Source organism: Jaculus jaculus, chromosome 4 (genome assembly GCF_020740685.1).
Source record: "Jaculus jaculus isolate mJacJac1 chromosome 4, mJacJac1.mat.Y.cur, whole genome shotgun sequence".
NCBI lineage: Eukaryota > Metazoa > Chordata > Mammalia > Rodentia > Dipodidae > Jaculus > Jaculus jaculus.
In genome coordinates, this window is record NC_059105.1 from 120996422 (window position 1) to 121022770 (window position 26349).

General features: G+C 43.8%; 1 protein-coding gene across 1 annotated transcript in view; it reads left to right on the forward strand.

Annotated features, from left to right (window-relative positions):
* The first annotated feature begins 13888 nt into the window (after nucleotides 1-13888).
* Nucleotides 13889-26349, forward strand: part of Lonrf2 (LON peptidase N-terminal domain and ring finger 2) — a 58188-nt gene continuing 45727 nt past the window's right edge. The window contains 2 exon segments of the mRNA XM_045148389.1: nucleotides 13889-13921; nucleotides 17054-17180. Coding sequence (XP_045004324.1) covers nucleotides 13889-13921; nucleotides 17054-17180 — 160 coding nt within the window.

Genomic DNA, 26349 nt, shown 5'->3' on the forward strand with positions numbered 1-26349 from the left:
GGAGATGGGCTCCGCACACCCTGTGAGAGAACAGAAGGAAGAATTAAGGAGCTTGTTACCCTTGTCAACAGCTAGGACATCAAAACACCAGGCATTGGGTTGGGTGGGGGGATGAGCACTTAGAGGTGAGGAGCAAGAAAGAGGAGGCAGAGGGGCATCAGTGTATTCAAGTGGACCATTTTGGGATGAGGGAAGAGTAGGAACACAAGAGAATTTAAGTTCCTGTTGGGGTGGAGGTGTACTTATCCTTGGATGAGGTAGGGTAAGATGGAGGTGGTTTGACTTTCTTGAGCTGTAATAGGTAGCTCTAACTGGGGATGTTCCTGAAGTTTTGTGGCCATAGGAATAGTTAGGATCGCCAGAAGAGGTGTGATCCAGAGTGGCTTGAGTTCCTGTGGGCAAGATTGCTTAAGGTAGATTTGATCTCCAGGCTTAAGTAGGAGAGTTGTGGTTATCTTTGATAGTTAGGGACAGAAAGCAGGACAAGGTTCTGGATTAAGGTGAAAGTTGGAAAATATCCATGGAGGGGACTTTCTGGTAGTGGGGGAAGGTTGTTTAACAGGAAGGGGCGCCCATACATGAGTTCAAAAGGCTAAGGAAGGAAGGGGCCTGAGGAGTAGCTCTAATTCTGGCTAAGGAAAGTGGGAAGAGCTGGGGCCACGATAGGTGAAGTTCAGAAGTCAGTTTAGGCAGGTGAGTTTTGAAAATAGCTTTTGCTTTTTAAGCCTGTGGAGGAGAGGACAGTGAATTGTTGCTCAAAAGTGAATTTTTGTGTCTCTTGAGCCAGAAGAACAGCTGCAGGAAGAGCATGTAGGCATGGTTTTCAACCTCAGACAGAGTGTTTTTAGTTGCTTAGAAAGATAAGCTACAGGGGCAAAGGATGGGCCCTTCATTTGGCCCAGAACTCCCACCGCCATACCCCCTTTTGCTGTGGAATAAGGAAGAAAAGGCCATTGAAGGTCTGGATGTGCAAGGCCTAGAGCTTCCAAGAGCATGTGGGAGAAGGCAGCATCTGTCTCTGACTTAGGGTCTAGGGGTTCATGAGGGTCTCCCTTAGCTTTGGCATAAAAGGGCTTTGTCAGGAGGGCAAGATTTGGAATCCACATTTTAAGGAATACAACAAAGCCAAGAAAAGAGTATTTTTCCTTAGAGGTAGGCTGGGAAAAGGAGCAAAGTTGTTGTTTGTGGTCTAAGGTGAGTTGTCATGAGGCGGGGGATAAGGAGAAAGTCCAGGTGCCTGACTTGGGATAAATAAAGTTGAGCTTCTTTGGGGGAAACTCAATATTCCTTAGATCTGAGAAAGTTAAGAAGTTTGGTGGTGCATAGTTTAGATAGAGAAAGAGGGTGAGCAGAGCAAAAGATCATCTACATATTGTAAAAGTATACTGGGAAACAAATCCAGGGACAAAAGGTCATTTGAGGGCTTCATCAAATAGGTGGGGACGGTCTCTAAAACCTCGAGGAAGGACAGTCCAGGTGATTTGAGAGGCAGGATGAGTATCAGGGTCCTCCAAGGTGAAAAATTCATAGGAATTGGGGTGGAGGTGGATGGAGAAGAAGGCATCTTTGAGGCTAAGAACTGAAAAATAATAGTGGAGGAAGGGCTGTGAGGGAGGAGAGTATAGGGTTGGAGACTACTGGATGATTGGGCATAACAGCAGCACTGATGAGGTATAAGTCTTGGACTAAGCAGTAGGTCCCATCAGGTTTGATAACAGGCAAGATCAGAGTATTGCAAGGGGAATGAGCGGGGCAAAGGAGGCCAGCTTGGAGCGAGCAAGAAATTAAGTGAGATTGGATATTGAGGATGGCAGGGAAAGGACATGGGGTCTTTGAGTCTCATGAGGACAGATATGGGTAAGAGGCTACTGCCAGCAAAAAAGTGTCCCACACTCTGGGAACAACCTTGGAGACAAGGAGAGGGAAAGTTGAATCCTTTGTAAGGAAGACAGAGTGTGAGCAGTAAGTCAGAGAAAGAAAGCTTTTGCATAAGATCTTGACCCAGTAGGAGAACAGGACATGAGGGTAATATGAGAAATGAATGGGAGAGGGGAGTGTCCCTGACTACACAGGGTAAGGGGGTGGGGCAATACATGGGAAGTGGGATAGGCCATCAATACCGGACACAGAAATCTGTGAGGGAAAAGTCTTACCAGAGTAGGATGGCAGAACTGACCAACTGGCCCTGTAACAAATGAGACAGGCCTTCCTGCCAGCTGGACTGTGACCCTGAGCTCCTCCATTGTGATATGGAGGATGTTGGTAGGGGTCAAGGTCCCAGGGCACCATCAATCTTCCATCACCAGGCCCAGAAGATCAGCAATTGGCTCTTGTGGGGGATAAGGGCAAGGGGCCAGCCTACCTTGTTGTGGCAGAGGAGGACAGTCAACCCTTCAGTGTTCAGCAAGTCTGCAGTGGGGCAGGGCCCTGGTCGTGGGTGCAGGTTGCAGCAGGCTTTTGCCCAGGGACCACACTTGAAGAAGAGTTCTGGTGGTAAGTGTTGCCATCCCATTGTCTTCTTTGGAGGAGGCCTCAAGGCCACAGCCAGGAACTGGAACTACTTTCTGTCTCTGGCCCCCTCTCAGTCCATTCCTGGTCTTCTCTGTTATTAAAAACTTTAAATTCCAGGTCAATCAGGTCTCTCTGAGGGGTTTGAGGGCCCTTTTCTAAGTTGTTTTTTTTTTTTTTTTCCTGATGTCAGGGGCAGATTGGTACAGGAAATGGGTACTGAGAACTATCATGCCCTCTTGGGAAGCAGGGTCGAGGCAAGTGTATTGGGTGAGTGCCTCAGTTCGGTGTCCCATAAACTCAGGTGGATTTTTAGTAAGCCTCTGGGTAAGCATCTGGAGTTTGTCAAAATTGGCATGCCTTTTAGCATGGGATGCCTTTTGGAATCCAGCCAGGACGAAAAGAACCATTTTATCATGGGCCAACCATCTAAGGGAGCATGGTTTTCCCATCCAGGGTCCTCTCTGGGAGCAGCAAGCATCCATACTTGGAAAGTTTTATCAGTTAAGTGAGCCTTATGGGCCTGAGTGGCCACCCATATGTGTTCTCCTTCATCAAGAGTGAGAGTGCAAGAAAGAACTACAAAGAGACAGTGCCAGGTTAGGTCCTAGGCCTGGGTGAGGTAGCTAAATTCTTTGGTATAGTGTGTTGGATAAATGGCGAAAGACCTTAGACATTTTAAAATACAGGATAAATCAGACATGGAAAAAGGAATGTGAATGTGAACAATTCCTTCAGCATCTGCAACCTCATGTAAAGGGTACATTCCATCCATGAGAGAACGAGTACATTGGGCAGGAGGGGAAAGAGGAGGAGAGGAGATGGGAGATGGTAGTGGCAGTGAGGGCATGGAGCCAGAACAGGAGACAGATGAAACTGTTGGGGCTGGGTCATCTGAGATATCTGGGTCAAAAGCAGATGATGAGGATGAATATGGGGGAGGGGTTGAATAAGAGCACATTTCTGAAACTTTGGCTAAAAGGACATGGTGAGAAGAGCAGAAAGAGAGAGAGCTATGCACACAGAGTGAAAAGTGTCTGTGTATATAGAGTATTTTGGACCACTTGCCTGTATGTTGACAGAAGTTTTCTAAATCAGGCCATTTGGACCCATTGTCCAGCTTATATTGTGGCCAGGCAGAGTTACAGAGAAAGATCAGACAACAAGGATGGATGGCATCCACAAGTCATAGAAGCTTTAAATTCTTAAGAAGACAGGTCAGGAGGGTAGTAGAAATTGGTTTAGAGGTTTTATTCCCCATGGAAGTGTGAGAGTATAGTAAGAGGGCTAGTGAGAGGAGACAGAGAAATAGAAAAAGAAGGGTGAGGGAAAGAAATCAGGCCTTAAGCTGGGTTTACTCAGAACACCCAATATGACCCCCTAGCCTATTAGGGTGAACAGGGCCTGCACCTCCCATGTGGGCAGAGGCCATAGAGGTCACAATTGTCAGCTGTTTAGCCTGTTAGTGGGTAAGGCAGGCATCTGTGCTCCCAAAAGAGTAAGCGGCTGGCGGGGAAAGATGAGACCTCAGGAGGTGGAGGGAAAGGAAATGTCCCAAGATAGTGCAACTAAACCAAAAGGCACCCCTTAAGTTACAGTAGACCAGACAGCAAGAAACTCGAAGTGTTCAGAGAGTATCTCTTTCAAGAGCTGGGGTTGATCCCCAAAACAGGCAAGGGGTGTAGCCTGACATGCCAGCAAAGCTTCCATGATGAGGGTTTAAACCAGAGAGCAGGCCAACCCAAGAGGGACACTTACCACGAGGAGGGAGGAGCCAGGCATGGTGGCTCACACATTTAATACCAGCACTTGGGCACTTGGTAGGCAGAGGCAGGAGGATTGTGGAGGATTGTTGTGAGTTCAAGGCCTCCCTGAGACTACATAATGAATTCCATGTCAGTCTCAGCCTCAACTAGAGCTAGACCCTACCTGGAAAAAATAACAACAAAAAAATAAAAATAAAAAGGAGGGATGAGGCCCTTTAAGGGAAGAAGGGAAGAAGGGTGAGGCCAAACTGTGGTGGGTGTGAAAGCTGGTATCAGGGGGTCAGAGGCAGCTCAGTGGTCTGGTCAGGGTAAAGAAGGTCTGGCCACCCAAGAGGGCAATTGGATGCCTCCTATCTGAGTCACAGCACCAGATGTAAGGTTTGGGAATGACCAAGACTACATAAACCACTCTGAGGCAAAGATGATAACTTTTATTCAGGAAAAGCTTGAGCTGCCAAGGCTGACTCAGAGAGGGGAACAGCCCACCTCAGTTTTCAGGTAGTGGGCTTTATATGGCTTTTTCACTTGGGGTAAGGTGAAGAAGGAAAAAGAACTCATTTGTTGAGTTTTGTTTTTGTTTTTGTTTCTTGGGTTTTTTGAAGTAAGGTCTCACTGTAGCCCAGGCTGACCTGGAATTCACTCTGTAGTCTCAGAGTGGCCTCAAACAGGTGATCCTCCTACCTCTGCCTCCAGAATGCTGGGATTAAAGGCATGTGCCACATGCCTGGCTTCATTTGTTGAGTTGAATAGAAAAGTTCCTTTAGGGGGGAATCATTACATTAACTATTTAAAATAGCTAGGGCTTGATACCAGAACAGTGACCAGGTGACTTACAAGATAAGGGGAGCAGGAAACCATGACCTGGGGTATTGTTAGGCAAGGAAGGGATAATGACCAGGTGGTTTTTGAGGAATGCAGATAATCCACTTCCTTATGCCTCTGTCACCATTCTGCTGACCTTGGTGACTCCATCTTGGGAGCCTGTCCTGACCTAACCTAACAGAAGTCTCAATTCCCTATCAGTAAAATGGAGATAACAATATATCACCTGTGAATTTTTCATAAATTGGGCATAAAGCAATAAATATATCTAAAGCAGTTAATACAAAGGAGATCCCTCAAATGCAATTTAAAACAGAGACTTATGTTCTTTCACACATTCTTCACTTATGCTGTATTTATTTATTTTGGCTTACAGACTTGAGGGGAAGCTCCATGATGGCAGGGGAAAATGATGGCATGAGTAGAGGGTGGACATCACCCCCCTGGCCAACATAAGGTAGACAATAGGAATAGGAGAGTATGCCAAACACTGGTAAGGGGACATTGGCTGTAATACCCATAAGTTCACCCCCAACAATACACTCCCTTCAGGAGGCATTAATTCCCAAATCTCCATCAGCTGGGAAGCTGGCATCCCAGAACATGTAAGTTTATGGGGGGACACCTGAATCAAATGACCACATTCCACTCCTGACCTGCATAAACTGATAACCATACATGATGTAAAATGTAATGCATTCAGTCCAGCTTTAGAAGTCCCTATAGTTTTTTTTTTTTTTATCAATCCTAATGATGTCAAACATTCCCATAGTCCATGATGTTTTAATTGAGCCATACTACCAAAAAATCCCTCCCCCCAAAAAAAACCCCATAGTGGCACAGAATAAACATTCACACTGCAAAAGATGGCTTTGAGCATAATGAAGAAATAATCAGCCAATACAAGATTTAAACAGGCAAACATCAAACTCCGTACCTCCAAGTCCAACAACTCTAGCTAGTGACAAGTTTCCAAGTCTGATAATTCTAACCAGCACAAAGTCTCTGGAGTTCCAATTCCACCTGTCCAGCTAAGCTACTCACAGTCTTGGAAAACTTCATTGGGGCCCAGCAGCTCTCCTTAGCAGCCATCTCATGGTCCCAGCATCTCCACTGGGCCTCCAACTGCAACTCACTGTTCATCCTCATGGCTCCATCACGTCTCCATCCAGGCATCCAGAAAACCTGCTTCACACTGCCCATGGCCATTTCCAAAACACAAGACCATGTTACAAATTCAATAACACTTACTTTCCTACATTTCTTATACTCCATAATACCAAGTGGGGTGCCATTTTTTTAATCCAAGGGGAAATAAAGCAGACTTTGAAGAACAGGACACTTCTTGATCATTCAGGCCCCTTCCTGAGACTCCAGTGCAGGTCAGCTGGCCCAATCTCAAAGGTTGTAATCTCGCATATGATTGCAGCTGAATGGGCAGAAATTTTAGCCCAAAGATTTCTTTCTGAGCCACCAGTCTATTTCTATGCAAAGCAACCCTGCACAAGTTCTCAGGACATGGGCATAACAGCAAGCCTCTCACACAAACTGCTTCTATCCCAGTCTAGGCAATGCTCTTTCTCACCCTCATAAGCCAAACCTCACAGTCCATACTTCTTACTGCACTCAGATGTTTCAACTCTGACCAGAAGTCCATCAAGCTGTACTTACAGCACTGCAAGGCATCTCTTGGGACAAGGTTTCAAATCCTTCCACATTCCTCTTGAAAATCAGCTCCAAAAGGCCAAAGCCACACAGTCAGGTGTCTAGCAGCAAATGACACCACTTCTCAGTACCAACTTTACTGTTGCAGTCAGGTTCACATAAATCACCTGACCAAGAGCAGCTTTTGGGAGAGAAGGTTTATTTTGACTTTCAGACTCGAAGGGAGGCTCCATGATGGCAGGCAAAAGTGATGGAATGAGTAGAGGCTGGACATTCCTTTATAAAGTATCCCCCAATCAAGGTTGGACACTGCTACACTGTGGACCTCGGGTGTCCCCCAAAGATCTATGTGTCCATAGCTTGGTCTGTAGCCAGTGGTGCTACTGGAGAGTGAAGGGATCTTTAGCAAGTGGAGTCCAGGGGAAATTAGGTCATTAGAGGTGTCTCTTTGAATGGAGATATTAGGACCTTGGTTATCTTTCTTCCCACCTCCATGAGATGATCAGCTGTCCTCTGCCATATACTCACAACCATGATGTGGTGTCCCACATAAAGTGACAGGGCCAAGCAACCATGAACTGAAAACTCTGAAACCTAAAGTCAAAGTAAAGCTCTTTTAGTTGATTATCTTGAATATTCTGTGACAATGACAAAAATCAACACAGGCTTTTCTGAGAATGCTAGCATTCAGGAAAGCTTCTCAGACCCTTCTCACCCTCTGACCCTTGTGGTTGTGGTGGGTGCAGGAGTTGTAAAAGGTAAGACATCTAGGATGCAGAAGAGCCTTCAACAGAGGCCTGGCTTGGCCTGTTGTCTCCTGTACAAACAAGGCTTACCCTGATGCCACAGGATCTTGGGGGCCTTGAGGTCACTGGCTCTAAGCTCAAATTGGCCTCTTGTCTAGTCTAGTCAATCCATGTGCATGGGCACCTGGGAGGTAAGTGGACATGGAGCTCTCTTTCTATATGGCCTTGCTCATCACCACCTCAGGCCCACAGTGATCTGGGTGAGGCATCAGTGACTGGTGCCTTTGCAAGGGACTGTCACTTTCCTATAGCTCTGTCCTCACTGAGGTGCACAGACATGGCTTAAAGTGTATGGTAGGCTTAAAGGCAACCCAACATCTCAGCTTGTTTGGATGCTACATTTTGCTTTTATACAGTTTCACTTGTATTATCTCAACAAAAGCAGGGCTCTTGGACCTCTCAGAGCCCCTCTGTGTCAACAGAAGTTGGAGTGCCCTGCCCCATCTAGAGATGGGCACCAAAAATTTCACAGAAACGGACTCAAGGTCTTCTCCCCTTGCCTGCTCCCACCTCCCTCTATCCACCTTCCCACCCCCAACCCCAGGCACTGGCTCAAGCCACATGTTCTCTTATGGAGACAAAGCATCCAAGAAAATCACAACCAAGTATGGTGCCTCCAGTTGTAAACCGAGTTTTAAAGGATTCTACTATTTGCTACAAGAACTGCATTATGGTAGTGGTTTGGCCTTGCTATGCAGAGCTTTAGTGGAGACAAAGCCTGTCCTCAAAAAAGAATTTCTGAAACAACCTCAAAGTGGTGAAAAAACAAAGGAAGTGAAGAAAGAGCTGGCTCTGATACAGTTCCGCACAAGCTGTCTATGGGCCGCTGCACTCAATAGTTAACAAACAGCTTCATGATCTTGCATGGTGGCTGTGCATGGGAAAGTCGGTTGCCTCCTGTCTGTTCTTCTTAGTTTCTCTTTTCTTCTTTCTGAAGAAATGACCCAAATAAGCTACGGTTCCCAGAGTCAGTTTCTGGTTTTCAGGGGAGATGCAGACCCTGCAGTGGCAAGTTAACTGTGCAGTTGTGTGGTTGTCTGTGGTCTGAAAAACAGAGGACTCTCTTTTCTATCATCTCTCACCTTCCTGCCAGTGGCAGTCATAAATGGGATGTGTTAATTAGCTTTTCTGGTCACTTAGACAAAATGCCTAATGTCTGACATAAACAATTTAAGAGAGGAAAGATTTATTTTGTTCATGATTTCAGAGTTTATTGTTTCTTGGCTCCATGTGCTAATTAGAAGATCATGGAGGACAGAACATGTAATACAGGCTGTTCTTTGCCTTTCAGCAGACAGATAAAAGAAGAGGGAAGAAGAGAAAGACTGAAAAGCATGTAACATTCAAAAGCATACCTTGGAGCTGGGCATGGTGGTGCACACCTTTAATCCCAGCACTCAGGAGACAGAGGTAGTATGAGGCCACCCTGAGACTCCATAGTGAATCCCAGGCCAGCCTGAGGTAGAATGAGACCCTACCTCAAAAACCCAAAAAGAATAAAATAATAATAAAAATAATAAAAGCGTACCTCTATGACCTACTTCCTCTAGGTAGGCCCCACTTCCCAAAGTTTCCACAATCCCCACAGTGTCACAATCTGGACATACCAGTCATTCAAAACATGAGCCTTTGAGAGATATTTCTTCTTCAAATCATAACAGGAGTGAGGGGTCAAGCTTCCCAATCCTGGTAAAACAGCCCTCTTGGAGTTTTCCACTGCTGGAATAACAAATGAGGACTAGCATGGAGACTGAGAGCAGTATGGATTTATTTATCTTATCAGTAAGATTGAAAGGCCTTCAGGAATCTCACTAGGCTAAAAGCAAGGTATCATCAAGGCCGTGTTTCTTCTATAGGCCATAGGGAAATCCACTTTCTCTCCCCTCATCTCGAATGTGTTTCTAGACTCAGCCCCTTCCTGAACCTTTGAGGTCAGCAACCACACCACTTAGACCTCTGTTTCTGTCATCTTGTCTCCTCTTCTATATGTCTTTTTCACTCATCAAGTAATCCAGGATCATCTCCCCAACTCAATGATCCTTACCATGATGGCAGAGGCCAGGTGCCTATGATGTAAAGAGAATAAACCTGCCTGGCTTTCCATAACAAAATGCCACAAACTTAGTGTCGTAAACAAGAGACACTCATTTTCTCACAGTTCTCCAAGGTCAAGGGGTTGGCAGAGTTAGCTGCTCCTGAGGTGCCTCTTTGGCTAGAAGATGGCCACCTTCTTGTGGCCTCACATGGCCTTTTCTCTGAATGTGCATCCCTGGTGTCTCTTTCTCTTCTTATAAGGATACCTATGTTTGGATTAAGGGGCACACTCATGACACCCATTAACCTTAATTATCTCTTTAATGAATATTTAAAGCCTCTACCTCTGAACATTTCAAGGTTCTTGGAAGAAGCTCATGAACATGCATTTGGGGGAACATGATTCAGTCTATAACATAAAAACAAGTCCTAGAATGAGGACATGGACTACTTTGAGAAAGGGCATTACTTTCTCAAAGTGAAGATTTGTCATTCATTTTGTTACTTCATCTAGATATTGGTCAAGCACGGAGTTCCTTAGTTCTAGGCCATGAACAACATGAGAGCCTGACGACGGCTTTCCCGGTGTGTCCCAGCCAGCAGCCTGGGTTTAGAGGACTTAATAGTGGCCAAGGGAAGTTCATCTAACCTTTGGTTGTGACCTTGGTCAGCGTGCTGCAGCTAACTTCTAATCTGGCCACCAGATATTCCTCCAGCAGATATAAATCTTTTGTTCTTCTTTTAAAATTTTATTTATTTGAAAGAGAGAGGTAGATAGAGAGAATGGGCACTCCAGGTCCTGTAGCCACTGTAAGCCAACTCCAGACATATGTGTCACTTAGTGCATCTGGCTTTATGTGAGTACTGGGGAATTGAACCTGGGTCCTTAGGCTTTGCAGGCAAATGCCTTAACCACCGAACCATCTTTCCAGCCCTGGTCTTTTGTTGTTAACATGGTCTTCAGCTGTATCTTCCATGGCTATCAGTGACATTGCAAGGATGAGGGGAGCACAGACTGAGTCTAGTGTGCAAAATGGCTATTAAAGAATCAATGGAAGAGAAAAGAAGGAGAGGAAGTGGCCAAGGGAGCAGTCAAGCCACAATGCAAGTCCATCAATAACCTCAACAGCCAGAATGAGCCCTAAGTGATGGCTTGTGTCTGGCAGAGCCAGACCTTTATAGCCCCATATCGATCAGTCACAGATGTGAGCTATCAAGGAAGTAGAATGACCACTAGCAAGGAAGCTTTCTGTAGCAGAGCCAGTGCCTATAGGGGCAGAGAGCAGGAGCTATGGGTGCAGACACCATGCCCAGATCCTTTATTATCAGAGCTGAGGCAGTGCATCCAAGTGCTTACTACAGTCCATACTGTGCCTCTCAGATTTGCTTTTAAGTGTATGTTCTGAAAGCATTTCTTCTGAGTCTGGTGTACCTGTTTACCTGGGGAAAACTTAATATTCTGAAGCAAGTTGGGTGGGGTGAACAGTTACCTAACCATGCAGGAGGCCCTGGGTTTGATCCCTAACAGAAAGAAGGAGGAGAGGAGAGGAGAAGAGGGGAGGAGGGAAGGGAGGAGAGAGGAGGAGAAGGTTGGATGCTGCCAGCTCTGGCCACTGCTGGTGCTCATTTCCTTTCTGGGCCATTGACTGGATTCCCCTTCCCTTAGCAGCACCTCAGCTACCCTTTGTAGCTTCACTGGCAGGATACCCCAGAAAGTTCATCCCTGAGATATACTCTGGCTAGGGTTTCTATCCATATTCATTACCATACCACCAAGCATCTCAAGAGGCACATGTTCTTCTCATCTTCAATGTGTGATAGCCACCCTGCTGCTCCTTCCTTGTCAGAGACAACAGTCCCCACCAGGAGGGTGCCTCTTCCTGCTTCCTAATTACCTTCAAATGCCCAGATTAAAACTGCAATATATATAATTCATCACTTCTTGCCATATCCCTGGTAAGTAATATTACCTTGAGAAGCAGATTTTTCAAGCTTCAAATTTTACACCTAAAGGGATGGGGAGCCCAAATACTCCCAGGAGGTGCTGGGAGTCAGAGGCACCAGCCTTTCATTCTCAGGCTCTGGCTACTTTCTCTTGGGGACAGAGTACCATGCTTGACTTCAAGCATCTCTTGAATCCTAGAGGGTGGCATACTGTTATTGTATATCAGCACCTCTGAGCCGGTTCTAGGTCCTCAATAGTCCGAATCCAACATCTTCTAGATGGTTTAGTGTATTAGTCAGAGTTCTCTAGGGTAACAGAACCGATAGAATGAATTGCATTAAAAGGGGAATTCAGTGGATTAGTTTATGGCAGTTCAACAACAGCAGTTTGCAGACCTGAGAGTCAAGGAACCCGGTAGCTGCTCAGTCCACAAGACTGGATACCTCAGCAGTCCCAATCCGGCACTGAAGGCCTGGAGGTGTCCTGGAGAGACGCTGCTCTTCAGTCCACACTGGGCAGCAGCAAGCAGTTAACAGCAAGCAGCACAGGCAGCCAGGTGGGAGGAGGAAATACTTTCCTTCCCAGAGCTTCTTTTGATAAAGTTCCCCTCTGAGAGGGGCTGCCCACTTTGGGGGAAGTGCTCACCCTAGGGAAAGGATTCCTCCTTCAGTTAATCCTTCCTGGAAACAACCTTAGAGATCCACTTATGAGGAAGGCTTGTGGATTCCTAAACAGATCAAGTTGACAAATCCCAGGTCTGCTTCTTGTCAACTTGACATCAAACCATAACTCCTTACATCATACTTAATTTCCAAATGAGTACAGTAGCAAGGTCATAATTCTGCTTAACATGATATAACTATCCTTGGTACAACTGTAAATGCACAATCTCTCCCCCACCCCCCATACAAAGCAAGGTTCCATGAGGAATGCTCAGTATCTAACAAATATAAATTCAACAGTAACTAGTGATACGAGCTTAGTCAGTATTAATTACCTAATAGAGAAATAGTGGATAGCCGGGCGTGGTGGTGCATGCCTTTAATCCCAGCACTTGGGAGGCAGGGGTAGGAGGATCGCCATGAGTTCAAGGCCACCCTGAGACTCCATAGTGAATTCCAGGTCAGCCTGGGGTAGTGTGAGACCCTACCTCGAAAAACCAAAAAAAAAAAAAAAAAAAAAAGGAGAAATAGTGGAAGAACAAAAGCATCTTAACATTGGTGTAAATATGTACAAACACTCTTAACAAAGTAGGACAGAAACTCTCATGGCAATTACAGTCCTCATTTCTGTAACTGGCCATGTGGCCTTAGCTGGTATTTGTAACTGCCTTCTTCTACTACCCATTCTGTATTTCCTCCACCTTCAGCAAGCACCTCAGCAGGTTTTGGTTCTTTACTTGCAGGAGTGACCCATACCTTCATTCCTGAAGGATCAGGACCATTTATCACACTTCCTTGATTGGGTTGTTGCAGTTGTTGTCCATTGACTTTGATAACAGGGCATGGTAACACTAAGAGAAGCCCAGAAGGATCTCTAGTACTCCAGACATACTCTGCTTTACCTCCATTGTGAAGGAGCAATCCAATTTCCCCCTGGTAATCTGGATCAATCATCCCTGCTATCACTGTAACTCCTTTCTCAACCATTCAGTCAAGGGCATTAGGAGCCCAAAAGTGGCCAGGGGGAAGTCTTAGCTTCCAGTTCAATGGAATGTTCTTCGTGTCTCCTGGCAAAAGCACTACCCCCTCTGGAACCAAGATCTCTAGGCCAGTGGAGCGTAAGGTTGTGGGAACAAGAAGCAAAAATTTGGATAATGGGTCACTTGGGATGATGGTAAGCAGTACCATTCCCATTTCAACCCCTTGATTCCTGGAGCCGTGAATCCAAGCTATAGGAGGAACAGCACCATATGTAGGACACTGATTCAGAGCATATACAGGCTACTGGAAGACACTGCCCCAGCCCTCCAAGCTATTGCCAGCTAGTTTGTGCTGTAGCTATTTCTTTGTTTTCTATTTATTTATTTATTTTAAATATTTTATTTTAATTTATTTACTTTATTGACAGAGAAAGAGGGAGAGAGAGTGAGAGAATGGGCACACCAGGGCCTCTAACCTCTGCAAATGAACTCCAGATGTGTGCACCTTCTTGTGCATCTGGCTAATGTGGGTCCTGGGGTATCGTACCTGGGTCCTTTGGCTTTGCAGGTAAACACCTTAACCAGCTAAATCATTCCTCCAGCCCTGTAGCTACTTCTTTATAAGGCCATTCCACCATTCTATCAAGCCAGCTGCTTCAGGGAAGTGGGGCACATGGTAAGACCAGTGAATTCTACGATCATGAGGCCATTGACGTACTTCCTTGGCAGTGAAGTGAGTTCTTTGGTCAGAAGCAATGTTGTGTGGAACACCATAATAGTGGATAAGGCATGCTGTAAGCCCACAGATGGTAGTTTTGGCAGAAGCCTTACATGCAGGAAAAGCAAATGCATACCCAGAATAAGTGTCTAGTCCAGTAAGGACAAAATGCTGCCCTTTCCATAATGGAAGAGGTCCAATATAGTCAACTTGCCCCCAAGTTGCTGGCTTGTCACCCTGAGGAATGCTACCATATTGGCGGCCCAGAGTTGGTCTCTGCTGCTTATAGATTTGGCGGTTAGCAACAGCCATATACAGGTCAGCCTTAGTTAGTGGAAGTCCATGTTGTTGGGCCCATGCATAACCTGCATCCCTACCACCATGGCCACTTTGTTCATGGGCCCATTGGGAAATGGCAGGGGTGGCTGAGGAAAGAGGTTGACCACTATCCACAGAATGGGTCAGCTTATCTATTTGATTATTAAAGTATTCCTCTGATGAGGTCACCTTCTGATGAGCATTAACTTTAGACACAAGTATCTTTATGTCCTTTGCCTATTCAGAGAGTTCTATCCGCATACATCTTCCCCAAATGTCCTTCTAACCAATTTTACAACTGTGCTCCTTCCAAGTCCCAGACCATTTGGTGAAACCATTGGCCACAGCCCATGAATCAGTGTATAACTGCACATCTGGCCATTTTTCCTTCCAAGCAAAATGCACAAACATGTGTACTGCCCAAAGTTCTGCCCATTGTGAAGAGTTCCCTTCACCACAGTCCTTCAGAGTTGTCCCAGAAAGAGTCTCTAATGCTGCAGCTATCCACGTCTGCGAGGAGCTTGCATAATGTGCTGAACCATATGTAAACCATGCCCTAGTCTTCTCCTCTTCAGTCAGCTGATCATAGGGCACACCCACAATGCCATAGGTGCATGCTTGAGAACAGAAGGCATTGTAACAAGAGTATGGTTGCATAGGCATTGGGCAACTTCCTCATGTAACTTACTTGTACCTTCAGGGCCTACTCAAGCCCAGTCATGGATATACCATTTCCATTTGATGATGACTGCTCCTGTGTATTGGGTCAGATAACACCCAGCTCATAATGGGTAGCTTGGGTCACATAGTAACTTGATGGCCCATTGTCAAGAGTTCAGTTTCTACTAAGGCTCAATAGCAGGTCAAGAGCTGTCTCTCAAAGGAAGAATAATTGTCTGCAGATGATGGCAGGTCCTTGCTCCAGAATCCCAAGGGCCTCTGCTGTGATTCACCTATGGGGGCCTGCCAAAGACTCCAAACCACATCCCTATCCACCACTGACACCTCAAGTACCATTGGATCTGCTGGATCATATGGCCCAAGCAACAGAGCAGCCTTCACAGCAGTCTGGACCTGTTGAAGAACCTTCTCTTGTTTTGGGTTCCACTGAAAGCTAGTAGCTTTCTGAGTCACTTTTTATATGGGATGGAGTAACACACCCAAGTGAGTAATGTGCCGTCTCCAAAATCCAAATAGGCCCACTAGACATTGTGCTTCTTTCTTAGTGGTAAGAGGGGCCAGCTGTAACAATTTATCCTTCACCTTAGAAGGAATATCCCTGCATGCTCCACACCACTGAACTACTAGAAATTTCACTGAGGTGGAAGGTCCTTGAATTTTGGATGGATTTATTTCCTATCCCCTGATATGCATATGCTGTACCAGCAACTCCTGCTCATTTGATCCAGTCAGCATAATGTCGTCGATATAATGGACCAATGTGACACATTGTGGAAGGGGCAGGTGATCAAGATCCATGTGAACTAAGCTATGACACAGGGATAGAGAATTAATATAACCTTGAGGTAAAACAGTAAAGGTATACTGCTGACCTTGCCAGCTGAAAGAAAAGTGCTTCTGGTGGTCCTTATGGACAGCTATGGAGAAGAAAGCATTTGCAAGATCAATAGCTGCATACCAGGTACCAGGAAATGTGTTAATCTGCCCAAGTAAAGAAACCACATCTGGTATAGCAGCTGCAATTGGAGTCACCACCTGATTAAGTTTCTGATAATCCACTGTCATTTGCCAGGATCTGTCTGTCTTCTGAAGAGGTCAAATAGGAGAGTTAAAGGGAGATATGGTGGGAACTGCCACCTCTGCATCCTTCAAGTCCTTTATAGGGGCATTAAGTTCTGCAATCCCTCCAGGGTTGTGATACTGTTTTCAGTTCACTCTTTTCCCTGGTGGAGGGAGCTCCAATGGCTTCCATTTGGCCTTTCCAACCATAATAGCCCCCACTCCACAAGTCAGGGAACCAATGTAGGGGTTCTACCAACTCCTAAGTATATCTATCCCAATTATGTATTCTGGGACTGGGGAAATAGCCACAGGGTGAGTTTTGGGACACACTGGACTCACTGTCAGTCTAACATTTGCCAAAACTCCATTGATTACCTGACCTCCATAAGCACCTACTTTAACTGAAGGGCCATGGTGCTTTTTGGGGTCTCCTGGAATCAATGTCAATTCAGAGCCAGTGTCCAGTAGGCCCCAAAAGGTCTGATTATTTCCTTTTCCCCAGTGTACTGTTACCCTAAAAAAAGGCCACAGGTTCCTCTGAGAAACAACAGGACTAAGCTTAATATTGAAACTTTTGGGGATTGTGGGAGGGTCCTTCCTAAAGGGGACCCAGACACCCCTTCAATCAAGGGACTTAGGATGTATAAACTGGCTCAACTCTGGAAACTCTTTAAGAGGCCTTGATTCACTGTTGCTATAATTTAATGGGGTGTTTTGTTCCTTTGCTTTAGAACTTTTCTGCTTATACAGATCAAGCAGGAACTTAGTAGACTTTTTATCTATTTCACTTCTGGAAACACCATGTTTCCAAGCCAGTACCAAAGGTCTACATGAGTCATACATGAGTCATAGCATTGTTTTGCCTACACTGTCCATTATGGTAAATATGCTCACCTTGCCTTTGGTGATTCAGTGCTGCTACTTGGCCCTTGTTACTCCAAGATCCAGTTGGACCCATTGCATCTAAGTCACCTAATGCAGCAACTTTGGCTCCCACTGTGATGTGTTCTTTACATAAAAGACCAATATTTGGGTGCCTTAAGTATGCTGATGATCCCCTTATAAATCTGTTTCTTATGTTCTTAGCGAAGATATCTTCTGGACACTCCCATTGTGGGGGCAAATCTGCTCCAGCATTCCAAATTCTCTGAGCCTTTCATTCCCTTCATCAACACTAAGACACGGGATATCAGGCAGCTGGAGCTCATTCACAGTAGGCCATCTTTGGATCCATACTTCAGCCAACCAGTCAAATAAACTCTTGGCAGCTCTTCCAACTGCATGAGCTGCAGTGTTAACTTTAAAATCTCTGCTCAGTGGGCCAATTTCAATAAATTCAGTCTGATTTAATCTTATATTCCTTCTGCCGTCATCCCATACCCTTAAAATCCATCCCCAGACATATTCCCCATGCTTCTGCTCGTATAAGTTAGAAAGCTCCTGAAGTTCTTGATGTGTGTACCTCACCTCCTCTTGAGTCATGCTTTATAGCTCACCTTTAGGGGCATGGCTAGCCTTACACCTTGTTATAGGCCTAGAGGCAAAGATGGGTGGGCACTAAGAAGTATCAGCACCTCCTGCAGGGACAGTCATTGTTGGTTCCTCAGACAAAGAAGGAGTAATAGCCTTAGGCAAAGGTGGAGAGGGCAAGACTTCAGGATGTGGGGGTGGGGATGCAACTGCCCCTAAAGGATGGGAGGCCGCATTCTCATGCAAAACAACTTATTCTGAATGTGACAGTTCAATGTCCTCAGATTCTTCAGGGTCTTCCCACACATCCCCATCCCAAGACCCTATTCCTTCCCAATCAGTGCTCTCCCTTTAACTTCTGATAGCCTGTGTTGCTGGGAATTGAGGTTGTATTACAAATTAGCCAATCTGACAATGAGAGCTTGGGTTTGGTTCTCTGCAATTTGAGCCCTGTTCTGGCTAGAGAGGAAATTCACTTTCCTCCCAGACATCATTAGAAACCTTCAGATTATGTATGTGAGTCTTAAGCTTGGAAATTTCCTTTCCGAGCTTCTGCTTTTCTCCCAATATTGGCACATGAAGGCCTGTATCACTGGATACATTCATAGACTCCATTTCTCCTACCACTGGGCCAGCACTAGGGTGACCAGTGACAAGGTGGATGAGTTTCCTTATCTACTAGTCATGAGGCATCACTTCTGTGAACTCTTGGAAACACAAACATGAGATATGACTGCGATTGTTCCCTGCCTGTTGCCTCCAAATATCCCTGGCCCTGTCATCAGACCATCCTGCTCCAGAGCTTCTGGCCCCTGTCCTTCCATGCCCTGGAAGACAGACAAGCCATTTAGCATTGCCTCTGACTGGCCTTCTTCCCACACAAAGCACATGAGCAGGTGCTCTGCCCTCAGTTCTGCCCACCAGGAGGCTTCTTCACCATCTTTGTCTGAAGCTGCATACAGCTGCCATTGATTTTGAGCTCACACCAAGCCCATATGATCATTAACTAAGCATGGACATTTCTTTCCTCCATTGCCTAATCTTAAAGAAGCCCCCACATAGCCATGGGTAAGAAGTGATAAGAAGTACTTGATTCAAGAATGATGGAGAATATTGAGACCTGTTTGTATAGTTGCTGTGCCCTCTGGTCCTAGATGTGCATAACCATGGCTGTACCACCTCCACCTTAATATGAATTCTTTCTGGTACATGCCTCTTTATTACTTGGGAGTGATCTGTCAGAACCTAGCTTGTTCTAGGGGACTGTGGTAGCATGGACTTGACAGTCTAATGATTCTCCTGTATTGTTTACTATAAATTTCACACAGCTCCTTAGCCCAAGGTATTAATTTTATATAACTGCCTTTAAAAAGTATCACAGGCAGTGAATTAAAGTACTATAACTTATTTTCTCACAGCTCTGGAGGCTGGAAGTCCAATATCAAGACATCAGCAGGGTTGGGTCCATCTTAAGCCTATCTTTGGCTTGCACATAGCTACCTTCTCTTTGTCTACCTGCCATACATGGATATGTTTCCAGATTGCCTTTTCTTACAAAGACAGACCCTAATGGTCACATTGTAACTTAACTTCTTCTGCAAAGATCTTCAAACATGCTCATATTCTGAAATACTGAGGAGTGAATTCCCAGGACAAGATGGAGAAGCATACCTCAGTCCATAACATAACCAGCCATACTCTTAAGGCCACAATTTGTCAAGCAACATGGCCCAAGTGTCAGGAGTTCATACATCACAGTCTGGGCCTGATTCCTGATTCAGAACCCTTTTCTTTTCTGCACCCTAGCTAAGGTGGGCAGCTTTGTTTCACCTGGTGAATAGATCAGGACCATACTTCCATATATGTAATGAAGTGCCTCCAAACCCTAAAGAGGCTATGCTGTTTTCTTCACAGCAGGAGGTGCAAGATCTAATACTGCATGTCCTTCATGGTATGGGAAGGACAAAGGAGGCAGTCCAGCAGTACAGTAGGCCCAGCAACAATCTCAGCCAAGCTCACAGACAGCTTAGTCTTAATGGGCCTTTCAGAGTGCCCCATATTTGGTTGAAATGGCCAAACCTTTATATTTTTTTGTATGTGGTGTACATGTGCAAATGTGCATGTTCATGCTTGGGAACACATATGTATGTGTGCACAGGTGTTTATGTTAATACGGAGGCCAGAGGTTGATGTCAAGTGCCTTTCTCAATCTCGTTCTACCTTACTTTTTGATATGAGTTCTCTCACTGAACCTGGAATTTACTAATTCAAATAGACCAACAAGCTAGCAAGCCCCAGAGATTCTCCTATCCCTGCCTCCAAGCATGGGATTACAGTTGTGCACCCCCACACCCAACTTTCACCTGGGTGATAGAGATGTGAACTCAGGTCCTCATGCTTATGTGGCAACACTATCCACAGAGCCATCTCCCCAGCCATGGCCAGAACTCCATTCCATTACTGAGATTAGCCACTAAATGTAAGCCCACCATGAGAGGACAAGGAGACCCTCTAAATGGGTTGACAGCAGCACTCTCCCCTCCCCCCCCCCCAGAAGCTGCAACAACTCGTCTCTCATTGGTAGGGATCTGGGCCAGAGATCACAGGTGCCCACCAAAGATAAATACATTAGTAAAAGATAAACCTTTGCCACTAAGCCCACTGATATCTACAGGATGTGTGTGATGGTAGCAGCAAGATGTAACCCATCTGACACACATGACTTTATGTGGCAAGAAGGGAGAAATATATGAAAACAACAACCTGACAAAATATACACACCTTTGCAATAGTGGCACCCAACCTAGGTGGGTAACCAATGGCTCTCTAACTGGCTAAAAGACTTGCTCAGTGGAAAGGAAACCATAGCTGGAACTGGGAACCAAGTCAGAAACCTATAGGGACCAAGATTATGGAAGTCCATAAAAAAAAAAAGCTTTCACTAGTCTTTGGCCAAAAGAGAGGATACACCCATCAGAATTTCTCTAACTTAATAATGTGTATCTCCTTTAACCTATGCTGAACTCACTCTCTGCTGGAGAACCTGTTTGTCTTTTTTCAGAAGGCAGCAATAACTGAGGACAACCAAAATCTATCAGTAAGGCAAGAAAAGATAGCTAACTCCCTGTCAGGAGATGAACTACCCTTCGCACACCAGCTAGGGTCCCTGTGAAACCACAGAGGAATTAATGAGATGAGCAAGAGTGCTGCTTGGTGTGTGTGACAACCCATGCAAGGGTCATAGATATAGACACTGAGGACACTCAAAAAAGCACCAAAGCAGAAATCCAGAAGCTGCTGAGAACACTAAAGTAGACTTAAAAACACAGCCACCAAGGCGTGGGGAATTTTGTGGAAGAGGAGATGGAAAGATTGTAAGAGCCACAGCGTAGGAAAGAATATCTAGGGGCCCTGCCCACCCCCACAATGACTAACTGCTGTTCTCACAACTCATAACCCACAACCCCATGGTGAATACAATCCCACTGTGGAGGGTCCTCAGTAGAAATGGGATCATGGAGGAAAGGAAATTATGGCACCAACACATTATGTGTCCATACAAAGTTTCTATTTAATAAAAATAATGTGCTATATTTTTAAAAAATCACTTTCCCAGCCACACAAGTCATGTCTTAAGTACCAAATAGCCACATGAGGCTGATGGTGACCCTATCAGCAAATACAGAACACTGCCATCTTACAAAAAGCTTTAAGGGACTGCGCTGGAGTCACTGCTGAGAAATTTAACAAGTTGCCTGAATCTTAGTTTGTACATAAAAAGAATTAAACGTGGCTTTCCCTAAACGTGACAATAATCAGTAATAATCTAAGAATTACCAATAAAATTCAAATTTCTACACTGTAATTTTTTCAAATTATCATGCTAGAGGAAGACTTTTTTTTATGGTACTGGGAATTGAACCTAGGACCTTGTGTATACTAGGCAAACATTCTATCATTATGGTATATATCCACCTCACTAAAATAGGGTCTCACCAAGTTTCCCAGGCTGACCTTGAACTCACTCTGTAGCCCAGGCTAGCCTTGAATTTGCAATCCTTATTCCTCACCCTCCCAAGTAATTTGAATTACAGGACTATTCATTGTACTCAGCTTTCATTCTTCCTTTAGAAACTTGTCAAAAGAAAATGATGCAGTACAACCTATTTTGTACAATTAATGTTGAGTAAAAATGTTATCTAGACAGCTGATAAAAGGACAAAATTGTCATAGGAAGATGTGATCAGAGTATGTAGGTAAAAAGGATAAGGTATCAATCAATAAGGTGTTAAGAATAAATAAAAATAGTTTAAGTATTTTGTGATGAAAATGTTATGCCAAGTCTTCAAATTTTTTAATCACTCTATTACTCATTTAATTACTCAAATTCCAAATAAATAAGTCCTTTCCTAGTTAACTCAGTGTTTGCATCCTTTGCTTGACATTCCTACTACTCCTTTGCAAAATGCTACATAAGCTTCAGTCCTTACTGGGTTGCATTGCATCCTGCCAAAGTCATGTCCAAACATAGCCTCTGAATGGCACCACTGTGGTTTGAATATGAAATGCCCTCCTATGCTAATGTGTCCCAACACTTGGTCCCAGCTGGTGGCACTGTTTGGGAATGTGGTAGAATTTTTAGAAAGTGGAGATTTTATAGCCTGTCGCTCTTTACTTCCTGATTGTTGAGCTGCCATACATTTCCTATCAGATAGACTGTAGCCCCTAGAACTGCAAGCCAAAATAAATCCTTCCTTCCTTTAAGCTGCTTCTTGTCAGTATTCTGTCATAGCAATGAGTAAACTAATACAGGGACTTCATCTGAAAAGTCTCTTTGCAGGTAAATCAAATGAGATAAATCATATCAGATTAGAATGGACCCCAAATCCAATAACTGGCATCTTAGGTAGGGGAGAGCCCTCTGTAGATATAGAATTCAGAGGTCCACATGGTGATGATGACAATCATGCATCCACACAGCAAAGAATGTCACACGTGGCCAGAGCCACCAGAACTAGATGTAAAGTAGACATCTCCCCTGAGTTTCACAAGGCCAACACTTTGTCCTTCAACTTCTAACTTCTTGAGGTATGAAATAATAAGTTTCTATTGTTATTAGCTAAGAAGTCTGTGATAATTTGTTAGAATAGCACTCCTCCCAAAATTCAAAAGGCTGATTTTATCTAATACTGAGTCATTTATTCTATGATTTGGATGTTATTATTTACTAAGAACATTGACATTGACAACACTAAAAGTTTTATTTACTCCAAATACAATATATTAGATATGTAATTCCAATTAATTAAAATGAGCAATACAAAAATATAATGAAGTAAATATTGCCTCATGTAAACAAAAATGCCACATATTGTTGATATCTTTAACCCTTATTTAAACAGGAAACAAAAGTAAAAATAGAGTAATATATTATATAGATATATAAATGTAATAACACATGCCTATCTTTCTAAGGCAAAGTGATGATAACATTCATCTATATCAACTTACTTGTTCAAATTTTCCCTTCTAACTAAATAGAAAAAAATGCACATCAAATTCTTTTTTTAAATTTATTTTATTTTTATTTGAGGGAGAGGGAAAAGGAAGAGAGACAGAGAGAAAGAATGGGTGTTCCAGGGCCTTCAGCCACTGCAAATGAACTCCAGAAGCATGTGCCACCATGTGCATCTGGCTTATGTGGATTCTGGGGAATTGAACCTGGGTCCTTGGGCTTTGCAAGCTAGCACCTTAACCACTAAGCCATTCCTTCAGTCCATACATCAAATTCTTAATTGATAACATCATTTCACAAGTACAAAATTAAGTTGCTAACACCATCCTTTATTAGGCAAAAGAATAGTATATGAATATATAGCTTTCCAACCTATGTACTAACAGTGGTTTTTTTTTTTTTTTTTTTTTTTTTTTTGAGATTCAGAGGAAATTTGTGTAAGTAGGGTAATCAATATGAGAGACATGTTAGTCAGTGAAGAACCTGCCCATAGTACAAAATGTCACAAAACTTATAAAGCTGAAACAGTGTAGTGAACAATGAAGACCCTAATGTGATTCTTAAAATGATCCCTGAAAAACAAAAGTTGAAGAGTTTTATAAGTACTTTAACCAAGAAACAAAAGGCTGGACAAATTGGTGCATACCTCTACTCCCAATTGCTTAGGACATAAAAAGGAAAAAGAAACATAAGTTGACATTAGTAACAGAGATGGTTGAATTAATGGCCCCAGCTCAGCATTTAGGACTAAAATCCCTCAAAAGAGAATGAGCCCTTAGTGCCCCATTTGCAATTATAGATTCCCAAGCCAGAGGGAATTTCCTATCCTTATTTTAAACCAAAGTTGAAAATACATAGAAAAAGGAATTCTATACCTCATGGTGGGTGTCTGCCTTTATTACAGACCAAGATACTTGGGGGAGAATTTGGCCCATTTTATTTCAGCATAATAATCTTTTCCTTTGGTCCAGAATATTTTCCCACTACAGGGAACCCTAAGACAATAATCATCATTAGTTAACAGGATTTTCCATTATACTGTTCACCAATAATATTGTCTAACATGCAAGAGAAAAGAATAAATAGGGGACTCTACACCATTCTGATGGACATAGGAGCCACTTACTCTATCAAAATCCCATATTCATGAGTCAGCAAATCCTTTTGAGTAAAACAGTAGTTTCTGTGATGGGTTATTTGAACCAGAGGTTTGACCTTGTCTGACAATGGGGCCACTTTGCTCCTGCGTGATGTTATGTTGATGAGATTGTGAGGGGAGGATTTACTCTCAAACTAATGGGACATGAGCTTTTTTCTTCAGAGGGTGAAATTATATTAGCATTTCCTGACTCTCTTGAACTAGAGCTGTTCTATTTCTACAGGCAGAAGCTGATATGGTTGGCACTGAGACCTGCTGTACCCCTCACTTTCTCAAGATGCTTATGCATGGCTTTCTTAATTCTGGAAGAATTAAGTATGGAGTCTGTAAAAGTCCAAATAGCTTTAGCCTCACCAGACAGAAGTCAGGATTGTCATCATTACAAGAGACTTAAACAGGCTTAGAATTCTAATTCTATGCGCCAGTCCTTGTAACCCTCCAACCTGACAAGTAAAGAATCAAATGAATGAGGATAAAAGTCTTTTGATCTATGAACAAATAATAACATCGTGATATCTAGGTTTCTTGTTCTGAATCCTAACATCTTATTGTTTAAAGTGTGCTGTAATTCAAAGTGGTTCACAGTAACCAACCTTTGTTTGGATTTTTCATGTTCCAGTTGTGAGAGTCACTGTTTGCCTTTGCTTGGAAAAATCACAGCTGGACCATAATGCCACAGGCATCTACGAAAGCTGTTACTGATGTTCTCAGGCATTGCTACAAGGCTGGCGGCAACCCGTCATTTCAGTGGGAGGCCAACTTACTTCAAGGTTCCCTACTAAGAAGGGCTCTGAAATGACTCAATTTAGCTCCAATAGTGACTTCCAGAATGTCGTGGGGTTCCAGAGGAAAAGTCTCAGTGTTCAAAGCAAAAGATCCACTATTTAGGACACAATCCAACTACTGAAGAGTATTAATCAAGTTTTTCCTGGCCTACAGTGAAAACACAGATAAGGGGTTTTCTTGGATTTTGTGGAATACTGCAAAACCAAATTTCCCATAACAGCCTTGCCACTTTAGAAACTTACTAAGAAGAAGTGCCAGAGCTTCATTCCTAGAAAGGCAGCTATGACAGTTATTAGCTTAATGAAGCTGACCTAAGAACAGACCACAGCAGCAGGACTTCCAAATTATGCCTGGCATTTCACATTATTTGCTTATGAGCATAACTGTCAAGTAGCAGTAGTTAGGTGAGAAAGGATTTGGGGCGGGGGAGGACATAGGTCCACTGTGTACTGTGTGTAAGTAGACTGTCAAGCTAAGGGATGTCCTAACTGAAAACAGGGTCAGCATCAGCCATAGCCAAATTGGTAAGACCTTGTCTTATTTTAGGGAACAAATTATACCTTCAGGTTCCACAAAGTCTGCAAAATTCTGGTCAAATTGAGTATCTCTCAGTAAGTAGACTACCATTTTATGAAATTTCTCTTCGATTTCCTTGTACTCTTCATCCAAACCACACAACTTGGCCAGGTGAGGTGAGGACCATGATTGAATGGTTTTACTTTTGGGTTCAGTGACCCAGAGTATTGATTTTAAGTGATTCTCCATTGTATATTCTGGAGTTGATACTTTCTGTTAACAGATCTTATGACTGAAACTCAGAAGGAAACCATCAGGCAAAGTATGCTGTTGCAACTCAGAACAACCAAGAGCAAAGGGACCCCCCTCCAGTGTAAGACAGCTCAGACCCAAAGCTTGCCTAGGCTTGTCACAGACCTAAAGACAGATAGCACATCAACTTCTGGGATTGTCTCTGATTTTGGTGTGTTTTGGAAGACTTTGCTTCTCATAGGATTACTTATCATAAGACTTTGGGGAGCAGTAGCTCCTTTCTACTGCCCAGATGCTAGGACCAATGGCTGTTATCAAGACAGAAGTCCATGACATGGAAGCTGCATGTCAGGCCTGCTCTTGAATGCTTCTCTATGTGGTTCAGACAATATGTCTCTAGTTTCTACAGGAACTGGAGCAATACAGTATTTCTCAATAGCAGAGACCTCTCTGTGTCATCATTCAATCAACACCTGGCCAAATTCAAGGGTAGTGTCCCCAACTTGGTAGTGGTGGCACTTTTAATTTCTTCATTTATTTTATGCTACTTCAATATTCTAAAAATATGGCTCCCCTAAAAGCAGAGACATTTCTAAAGGGGCATATTATAGGATTCCATAGTCAGGAGGTGACAGTCAAGATGAAGTTAGGTGAGGAGTTGGAAAGGTAGGAAGACCTGCTCCC